Source organism: Camelus ferus, chromosome 16 (genome assembly GCF_009834535.1).
Source record: "Camelus ferus isolate YT-003-E chromosome 16, BCGSAC_Cfer_1.0, whole genome shotgun sequence".
NCBI classification, from domain to species: Eukaryota; Metazoa; Chordata; class Mammalia; order Artiodactyla; family Camelidae; genus Camelus; species Camelus ferus.
Genome location: NC_045711.1, coordinates 35,898,751 through 35,909,025, shown reverse-complemented (window position 1 = coordinate 35,909,025; position 10,275 = coordinate 35,898,751). Strand labels below are relative to the sequence as shown.

The 10,275-nt window shown below is 45.7% G+C and overlaps 1 protein-coding gene and 1 non-coding gene across 2 annotated transcripts; one reads left to right on the top strand and one right to left on the bottom strand.

The window, feature by feature from the left end:
- Positions 1 to 71: 71 nt before the first annotated feature.
- Positions 72 to 9,490, bottom strand: IFI35 (interferon induced protein 35). Its single transcript, XM_006175157.3, has 7 exons — positions 9,277 to 9,490; positions 1,824 to 1,913; positions 1,303 to 1,450; positions 1,124 to 1,230; positions 841 to 1,027; positions 641 to 747; positions 72 to 408 (listed from the first exon to the last, which is right to left on the bottom strand). Exons 1-7 carry the CDS (start codon positions 9,280 to 9,282, stop codon positions 217 to 219), a joined length of 837 nt encoding a protein of 278 aa, XP_006175219.2. The 5' UTR covers positions 9,283 to 9,490; the 3' UTR covers positions 72 to 216.
- Positions 5,861 to 5,967, top strand: LOC116656941. Its single transcript, XR_004311944.1, has one exon. It is a non-coding gene; the product is annotated as a U6 spliceosomal RNA (small nuclear RNA).
- Positions 9,491 to 10,275: the final 785 nt, after the last annotated feature.

Genomic DNA, 10,275 nt, shown 5'->3' with positions numbered 1-10,275 from the left:
ACCCTCCCCCGAGCCTCCTTCTGTGCCCTAATCACGTTTCCTTTCATGAAGCGGAATGAGGAAGAAGATCATGCGATGCAGGCACTTTTACTGTCCTTGGGCAGCGTTTCACAACTGTAATCCCGGCCACTGTTGACTGGCACAGTCTCTCTCATACACACACCCAACCCAACCTGCTTGGCAGAGAAGTGGGAGTGATGAGCAGGGGAGAGGCTCCTAGCCCGATTTGGCCGTGAAGACTGCCAGGCCCCGATGTCCCAGGGGTACGACTCTCAAGGCTTCCACCTCCCCGCCCCCACGGGTGGGCTTCTGGAAGTGGACCTCCAGGATGTCTTGCAGCTCCGGGCCATCCAGGACATCGGGAATGTTGAGCACCAGTACCGCCTGGGGTACCAGCTGGGACCTGACCTGGAAAAGGAGCCAGAAGATGGGCAAGGGCCATCACGGGAATTGGGCTTGGGGCAGAGGTCGGGGCAGGTGGCGAGCATAGGAGTATGGGAGAGGGCAGGAGGCCTGGAGAGGTTGGCAGCAGGTAGGTCACTGGGGTTTCGGGCTCTGATCCTTCTTTGAGCAAGTTTCTGGCAGGCAGGCAGGCAGGCCGGCCACCTGGCCCGTCCCTATTCTCCACCCTCCCACTTACCTCGGCCTTCTGGATCGTCCCACTCACGTAGGGAGAGGCTCTCAGAGGGACCTGCTGCTTTCCCAGGGGCACTGTGAACTGGCCAGTCTGGCACAGGCGTTGGGCCACTGCAGGGACAGGGAGCAGGGGAGCTTCAGCATCAAGGGCATCTTTCCTGTGGCCTGATGCCTCTGCTGTCATTTCACGGACAAGGCCCTCACCTCCATCCTTAGCGAAGCCCAGCATGACACCCCCTTGCAGCAGTTCTCGCATCTCCACATCGCCACCCCCATTCTTGGTCTTGCCAAAGAAGATCTCCAGCTTGTCCAGCAGCTCCTCCTCACTCAGCTTGAGCTCGGCAGGAAACCCACTGACCAGCACTCTCTGGTCACTCATCTGGCTGGACACCTAGTGGGAGACAGATGGGACTGGTCCCAGGCCCAGCCCCAGTCTCCTGTGCCATGATGCCCTCCCACATGGCCCAGGCCCCTGCCACTCGATCACCTGGATGGTGGTCAGCATGGGCAGCTCCAAGGGCTGGACCTGTACCCGCAGCCAGAACTCTTCCACATTGATCTTATGCTCCTTTTGCTGCAGCACCTGCTTAGCCACTGGGTGGGGGGAGGAGGGTCAGTGCTAGGAAGCCTGCTAGCACCTCCCTCCCAAAGTTTCCCCAAGCTCACCATTGGGATCATCAAAAATGACCACCGCAGAACCTCCAGGCAGAGGGTAACAGATCTGCAATTTGGAAATCACAGACTTGGCCATTTCCCTGTCCTGCTGAATGTGTCCTCGAAACACCAGGGGGACCTCAGGTACTGGGAATGGGACCTGGAGGTGGGGGAGGAGAGGCTGATGCAGACGTCAGGGTTGGGAGAATTACCCACTCCCGCCCAGGAGGAAAGCACCCCAGTTACAGGTGATTGATGCTAAGGGCCAGGATTAAACACATTTACTGAAAGAAGAGCTGGATGAGTAAGCAAATGGATGCAGGTCACACATGTACTGGGACTTTACATACAAGATCTTAGTTTGTCCTCACACAAGCCTATGAGGTAGGTAGCTCCCCTTTACAGAGAAGAAAACAGGTTCAGAGAGTTCAAGTAACACACTCGAAGTCACACAGCACAGAAATGGCAGAACCAGGAGCGAAACTAAGAACTCCCCAGTTCTTTCTTCCAGGCCACATCCCCTCCCAGCTTACCTTGTCTTTGGGGACGTCCCTGAGCTTCCTTCTCAGCTCCTGCAGCCTCATCTTTAGTCTGGCCTGTTCCTCCTGGAGGGTATGGAGGGCCTGTTGGAAAGAGAGGAACCATCAGACATCCACCCACCTTTACAGAGAATGAATGAGCCAGGGGAAGGCGGCCCCTGTTCTGGACTCTCCAGGAGCATAGACGATGCTTGGCCCAAGAACAACCTAGCCCCTTTATCCTGCTCTGGGCTTGTCCTGGCCCAGCCTGGCTGCCTTCATCTCAGCTGCTCTGAAAGGCAGGAGCCTTTGTAGCAGGCAAGGCTGGGTCATTCCTGGAGACCTAAAGGTTGACAAACACTGGTCGAGCTCCTGTTGTGAGGTGCTGGGCATGACACAGGCCGGTATTAAACAGTACCCAAGACAGTGAGTGATCACATGAGTGATGGTGGAAGACGGATGGCAGGAGTTTAGAGGTGGGACAGTCCCAAAGTGGGTACAACAGCGGAGACCTCCAGGAGGAATAGGGATTTAGAGTTGCAAAATGTCATAACGCTATCAACGAACATTTATTAAGTACTTACTATACGTCAGGCATGTGCTAAGCCCTTAGTATGGATTATGTCACTCACTTCTTGCAACAAATTTAGGAAATAAATACCCCTCTCCTTATTTTGTGGAGGAAGAAACAGAAGCTCAGAGAAGTCAAGGGACTTGCCCAGTCATTTGGCCCTGGACAGTCTGACTCCAGACTTAATCTGTCCTTGATAGTTGAAGAAATCATACTCAGAGTGGGGAAGTAATTGACTCCACATCTCCCAGCTTGTCCCATGACTGCCACTCTTTTCCACTGTACCAAGCAGCTTTTCAGGCTGGGTGTGATTTGGAGCAGGTCCAGAGAGAGAGAGAGAGAGTGGACAACACAGGCAGGGGAATGACACAGGGGTAGGAATAAATGCACCTTTGTTTGTGGGATGGAGAGCTCACCCTGCGGTTGGAAGCCTGATAAATAAGGTCAGCTCAGGGAAGTGTGAGCTCACTGGGAGGATGGGGCTCTGTCTTGGCCATCTCTGTGTCCCCAGTGATCAGCAGAGTCCCTGGCACAAAACAGGCATTCAGTAAATGTGTGTTGAATGAATGAATGAAAGAATTGAACGAATGACAGAACGGGAGACTATTATAGAGGGCCTTGAAGAAATTCAATGTGAGTTCACTATTTTAAGCAGAGGAAAACTAGGGCTTAATCAAATACTGCTGGTTAATGAGTAGTGAGAAATACTCAGGGGTTGCAAATTGAGTGACTCTGAGTTTCAGTTAGATGACATCAAAGAGTCAGGAGAGCCAGTGTAGTGCGAGAGGTGGGGACGGTGACAGACTGGAGAGAGCATGTCTCCACTCAACTGGCAGCCCCTTCTCAGCTCAAGCCAAGGTTTTTCACATGGGAATGTGGTTCTAGTGTGTGTATATATATATATACACACACACACACATATATATACTATAACTTCCTTTTCCTAAGGGAAATCAGAAATCTGGATTTTTATCTGAAAATGATGGCTTGATTTTTAAAGAAATATGAAAAATAAAATACATTCATGAGTTGGATTCAGTCCTTAATCCATCCTCTTTTTACTTCTGCTTTAAGTCTTGATCTAATTATACATATTATTTGAAAATCTGGTAATTGGCAGTACTATTTAATAAATAGCTTTAAATAAATAAGTAAATTTATTTTTAAAAGCCTAATTTTTTTTCTCATAATTCAAGCGGGGGGGGGGGGGGAGTTTCAGTAGGAAAATGGGGAACTAGTGAAGATTTCTGAAAGGGGGAGTGAGGTGATGGACAGTGTTTACAAGAGCTTAATCTACCAGTAAAAAAACAGGCAGATGACCTAAATAGACATTTCTCCAGAAAAGACATACAGATGGCCAACAGGCATATGAAAAGATGCTCAACATTGCTAATTATTAGAGAAATGCAAATCAAAACTGCAGTGAGGTACCACCTCACATCAGTCAGAATGACCATCATCAAAAAGTCTACAAATAGTAAATGCTGGAGAGGATGTGGAGAAAAGGGAACACTCTTACACTGTTGGTGGGAATGTAAATTGGTGTAGCCACTATGAAGACCAGTATGGAGGTTCCCTAAAAGGAAAGATACATACACCCCAATGTTCACAACAGCACGATTTACAGTAGCCAAGGCATGGAAGCAGCCTAAGTTTCCATCAACAGATAAACTGATAAAGATGAGGTGTGTGTACACACACACACACACACACACTAGAATATTACTCAGCCATAAAAAAGAGTGAAATAATGCCATTTGCAGCAACATGGATGAACCTAGAGTTTATTACACTAAGTGAAGTAAGCCAGAAAGACAAATAACATGTATCACTTATATGTGGAATCTAAAAAAAAATACAAGTGAACTTATTTACAAAACAGAAACAGACTCACAGACATAGAAAATAATCTTAGGGTTACCAAGGGGAAGGGGAGAGGGATAAATTAGGAGTTTGGGATTAACAGATATACACAGCTATATATAAATAAAATAAACAACAAGAACCTCCTGTATAGCACAGGGAACCGTAATCAGTATCTTGTATTAACCTATAATGGGAAGGAATCTGAAAAAAATATATCTGTATATATATGTGTAATGTAACTGAATCACTTTGCTGAAACTGAGCCAACAGTGTAAATCAACTATACTTTAAAAAAAAAAAAAAAAGAACTCAGTCTGACAGTTACAGCAGGATGAACTGGAGCAGCAGGGACTGTGGAGTGAGGAAAACCAACCAGATGCTGTGGCTCTCATTCTCAGAGACGTGACAGGAGCTGACCCAAGCCACCAGCAGTGGGCCTAAGGAGCATGTGCGGTTGAGTACATCCCATGAGGAAAAGCCCTCAGTCTCTAGATGTTTGTATTAAGGACTCAGAGGGGTCGGACTGGAGAGATGACGCCTCAGTTGCAGACCTGAGTGCCCAAGGGTTTGGTATAATGCCATTCACCCAGCAGGCCAGGGAAGAGAGCCAGTAGTTACTGGGCACCTGCTAAGTGCCAGGCACAGTTGGACTCCATCCCATTTAAGGATCACAAAACTGCCTCCTGTCTTCAACTCCCAACTGAAACTTCTCTTTTACAGATGTCTTAAGGACAACACAGGCTGACTGTAGTCACTTACTTGAATTCAACCAAACAAGCTATTTATTTACATAACATGATAACATGGTCTCTAAATGCAAGCCAACATCCAGCTGGTGCTCAGCTGAAAAAAGACGCTATCCATTCTATGTTGTGCTCATTGAGAGACTGTAAATTGTGGATACTCAGGGGTGAGTTAGTGATTTAAGTTTCATTAGACTACATGCATTCTTCTGCCTTATGTGCCAAGTTTAGAACCTAACCTCCTGTAAGATAAAATCTCATGCTCTCTTTGTTCATCCCGGCAGTATTGGGAGGCCATGTAGCATAATGGTTAAGACCACAAATTCTGGGGTCAAACCTCTGGGGCTTACATCTCTTACTACTGCAAGACAATGGGCAAGTTATTTAATTCTTCATGCCTTGGTTTCTTCATCTGTAAAATGGGAATAGCAATTTCCACCTATATATAATTTTATTTGGAACAGTAGTTCCTGGTATATGATGAGTGCTATGTTAAATGTTTTATATTTTAATAATCCCCACTTGATACATAAGGAACCTGAGATTCATCAGGGTTAACTAATGGGCCAAAGTAAGTCAAACCGAAGGCCGTTGAAGACACACAGAGTCAGAGACAGGGCTTGCTGGACAGGACTCTGATTTGGAAAAGTATGTGGCAGAGCTTGTTCAGGGACAGAGACTTAAAATGTCATCTTTCAGTGTCGCAGAACCCTTTGACTCTCTAATGAAAACGATGGATTGGATTCTGTCTCCAGAAAAATGCACAGTCACACAAGGAATTCAGGAGCGCCTGAGATGCAGGTTATAGAAGATACCTAGCCAAGGGTCAGGAAAGATAAAGGAATGCAGAGAAGAAAAAGAAGGCCTGGTCAGTGCTCGCTTTGGCAGCACATATACTAAAACTGGAACAATACAGAGAAAGTTAGCCTGGCCCCTGAGCAAGGATGACCCACAAATTCATGAAGCGTTCCATATTTTTAGTGAAGTAAGCCAGAAAGAGAAAGAAAAAAACCATATGGCATCACTCATATGTGGAATCTAAAAAAAGAAAAAAGACATTAATGAACATATCTACAAAACAGAAACAGATTCACAGACATAGTAAACAAACTTATGGTTACTGGGGGTAGAGGGGGTGGGAAGGGATAAATTGGGAGTTCCAGATTTGCAGATACTAACTACTATATATAAAATAGATAAACAACAAGTTTCTTCTATATAGCACAAGGAACTATATTCAATATCTTGTAGTAACCTATAATGAAAAAGAGTATGAAAATGAATGTGTATTTATATGTATGACTGAAACATTATGCTGTACACTAGAAATTGACACAACATTGTAAACTGACTATACTTCAATTAAAAAAAAAAAAGAAGGCATGGTCAGAGATAAGCAGGGCCAGGGCCAGAGACACAAAAGAGGAGGAGAGACGAAACAAGGAGAAGAAAAGGAGGGTTACAAGAAGTCCCCTCCCTCACTTGTTTCCTCACTCATTCATGTAGCCATCAGCTACTGGGCATCTACCATGTACCAGGCTCTGTTCTAGGCTCTGGGGATACTGTGATGAACCAGACAAAATTTCCCTGTGGAATTTACATTCTAGGGGATGAACCAGATATAAACAGAATAAATAAGTAAAATCTGCAATATGTTAGTGATAAATGTTATGGACAAAAACAAAGCAGAGAAGGAAGGACAGAGAATGCTGGAGTACAGTTTTAAATAGGGTGAGCAGAGTAGGCTTCACTGAGATGTTATTTGATCATATACTTGAAGGAGATAAAGGAGCAGACTATGTGTATGTGTGAGGGAAGGTCCTATGCAGAGGGAGCAGCAAGTGCAAAGGCCCTGAGGTGAGAGTGTGTTATGTGTTTATCTGAGGAAGAGAAAGGAGACCAGTGTGGCTGGAGAAGAGGGAGTGGGGAATAGCTGGCCATGAAGTCACAGAGAAAACAGGGTGGGATCATGCAGGGTCTTTTATATAAAGTGAGGTGGGAAGCTGCAAGCAGGCTTAATTGTTAACAGGATGACTTGGCTGTTGAGTGAATAGGCAGATGCAGGGAAAGGGCACAGGGAGATGGCTGAGGAGGTCATTACAATGTCCAGGTGAGCAATATTGACGGCCTGGACCAGGTGGTAGCAGTGGAGGTGGTGAGGAGCTGTTAAAAGTTTAGGATGAAGTTCCTGATGGATCGGAAATATGACATGGAAGAAAGAGAAGAGTCTCAGGTGACCCAAGCTGTTAGGCCTGAACAACTGAGGAGAAGGAGAGCCATGTGCTGAGAGGGGGACTACCTTGGGTGGAAGAGATTGGGGTTTCTTTTGAACAAGTCAGGGATGACTGCCTATCTGACATCCCAGGGGAGGCATATAGTGGCAGTTAACTCAATGGATCTAGCATTCAGGGAAGAGGTCCTGGCCGTGAGTGTAAATTTGAGAATTATCCATGCAGAGATATTTGAAATCACAAAACTAAATGAAATCAACAAAAAGAGGTCCAAGGGCTGATGTCTGGGGCATCAAACACTAAGAAGTCAGGGGAATACGGAAGAAACAGCTGGGGAGAATGCAGAGGAGTGGCTGGTGAAACCCGAAGGGAGGGGTGGGAAGTGGGGAAGAACAGGTTTAAGGGGAGGAGCCCACAGCTGTGCCAAAGGCTGCTAACAGGACTTCCGCCAAGAAGCAGGAGAAAGATGGCTGAGATTGAGCAACAAAAACACAGTCCTGCTTATCCTAAGGAAATGGTCAGAAGTTCATGTACAAGGATGATTATTGTAGCCTTGTTTACAACAGATAAAAAAATATCTACATGTCCAACAAGACAGAAACAGCTAAACAAATATAAAATCCTATGCAGCAATTAAAAGACACAGTAATGACGAACATTTAACAAGAAAAATGCTAACAAAAAGCCAAAAAATATCAAACTGTATACAAATATGTTCCCTATTCTGTTGATTTAAAACATTGTAATTCATTTATTTTTCCTTTAGAAATTTATTAAATCTTAAATGTACAACAGCTTAACTCTACACTTGCATTATAATTCATAAGGCTATTTATTAAGGCATAAAAACACAAAAACCCTGGGAAGACAAACACCACAATGTTATTAACAGAGATTGTCTCTTGATAATGAATTTAGTGTGTTTAAAGAAATACAGTTTCCTGAATCCACTTTCCTTCTTTCCTTTTTAATATGTTAAGGGCCCTTTAAAAAAGCAGTTTTAGCAGAGAGGTAGGAATGAGGTGAGGGCAAATCAAGATCATCTTGGGGAAATAAGGAACATGTGTTGAGTGCTTAGTTTGTGTCAAGCAGTGTGCTAAATTATTACTATATTAACTTAGAGATCATTTCGTTTAATTCTTGCAGGTGGGTGTTCTTGTGTGGAAGTGTTACTATCACTCCCATCTTACTGACAAGGAAACAGGCCTTAGATTTAAACTTTAGAGAGGTTAGTAACTTGCCCAGGGCCGCACAAGGGGAGGAGCCAGGATTTGGAACCAGGCAGACTGTAGAGCCTGCGGTCTTTCTTACTACATCTGAGGGGCAAATGAAAAATTTCTAAGCAAGAGACCTGTATATTTGTAACAGATGGGGTAGCAACAGGGAGAGAAAGACTAAAGAAACTGGGGAGGGGATGAGATTCATTCAACAGCTGTTTACTGAGCGCCTGCTGCATCCAGGCACAGTGCTAGGTGCTGGGGATCAACGGTGAGCAGGCTGAGACAGAGGACTGGCCCTCACAGGGCTTGGTCTGGCATGAGCAGGTAGGGAAAGGGGGGACCACAGCAGCCAAGGGGAAGTTAGTTCTCAGAGGTGGAACACTTCCTCCTCTCACCCTAAAGAGAGCCCAAGGTTAAGCTGAGATGAAAATATAAGGAGGGGAGAGATTTGTTGGGGAAGATCTCAGGAGATAAAGGAGTGAGCAATTCTTAAACCTTTAGAATTATCATTAGACCAATTCTTAAAACTTTCAGGGTCGCAGAACCCTTTGAATCTCTAATGAAAATGATGGATTGGATTCTCTCTCCAGAAAAATGCACAGTCACACAAGGAATTCAGGAGCGCCTGAGATGCAGGTTATAGAACTGTCTTTGAGGTCACGGGTTAGTGGACCAACTCCATAGCAGAGAGGGAATCCCAGCCACGTCTCTCCCCAGACCTTCAGCAGGTCTAAGACATGGGCAGGGAGGCTCGGTGGCCAAGTCCTGAGGTACCTGCAGAATCCCCGCCAAGAGGAGTGCTCCTCCTCTTTTCCCCACCCCCAACACTCTCCTCACCAGCATGGGTCTGGGGTCCGGTTGGCAACAGCCAAGTCTTCAGAGCTGGGTACAAAGTGGCAGAGTCCACTGCGACTAAACTCTTTCTTGCACCTGGAGGAGCTCTAGTTTCTACCAGCAGAGCCTGAAATACCCTCCTTAGGGTTCTTATGCGGGCCCTTTGCTTTCACTTTCAATTCAGTGAAATCCCTGCCCTTCCGTCCTCACCCGCCCCAGCCGGCTTCTCCACCCCTGGGAGCCTTCCTGGTCTTCAAAGTCGACTTCCTCCAGCTAGGAGGCCTTTGGGGGAGTTACCCAACAAGCAGCTACAGCTGAGTGAGGGCCCCGGTCGTTCACCTCCAGCCTATCAATCCCAGCACAGCCCTGTTGGCAGAATTTTGCTTGTTTTTGGATATTTCCCTAGAGCCTAGGTTTCCCACAGCACACACGTTGCTAACTGAATGAGAAATTCAACCAGGATAAAGCCCCATTGAGTTCACAAATCTGTAGGAATAGCCAGCACTTGAGAGCTGTTACGTACCCAATACCATGAATTAACTCAACCTTCAAAACCCCTTGCCGTTGGTTATTTCCCTCATTTTACAGATGAGATTCTAAACCGAGGCACAGTACAGAAACTCGTCCAGTCACATTGCTAGAAGTGAAGCATGTATCCAAACCCGGTTGGAACAGGATTTGAACTTAAGCCTTGAGGGGGAGTGGAAAAGAACTTTCTTAATTTTCAAAGGAGGGTTTAAATGTAGTTCTATTTGTGACTCAAGAGTAGGAATGCTACTTAGTAGAGATGATGCTCAATACTTAAGGGTGAGGAGTTTAATGAAAGTATGTAAAATAGTGCACAATGTTTCCTACCATCTTTACCTAGCCCAGGGTTTTCCACTAAGAGTAATATGCTGAGCCCCTTTCCTCAACCCCTCTGCCCTCCACCCCAGGTGTTAGTGTGTTAAGTGTGAAGCTTGGCCAGTAGGCCTATTTGAATCTTAGTTCCATTTGGTGAGT

Excerpts from the sequence above, each read along its gene's own strand:
- IFI35 (XM_006175157.3), bottom strand. Across the intron at positions 1,028-1,123 it reads CCATGCTGACCACCATCCAG|GTGTCCAGCCAGATGAGTGA; the intron begins GTGATCGAGTGG and ends GTCTCCCACTAG. Across the intron at positions 409-640 it reads GGACGATCCAGAAGGCCGAG|GTCAGGTCCCAGCTGGTACC; the intron begins GTAAGTGGGAGG and ends CTCCTTTTCCAG.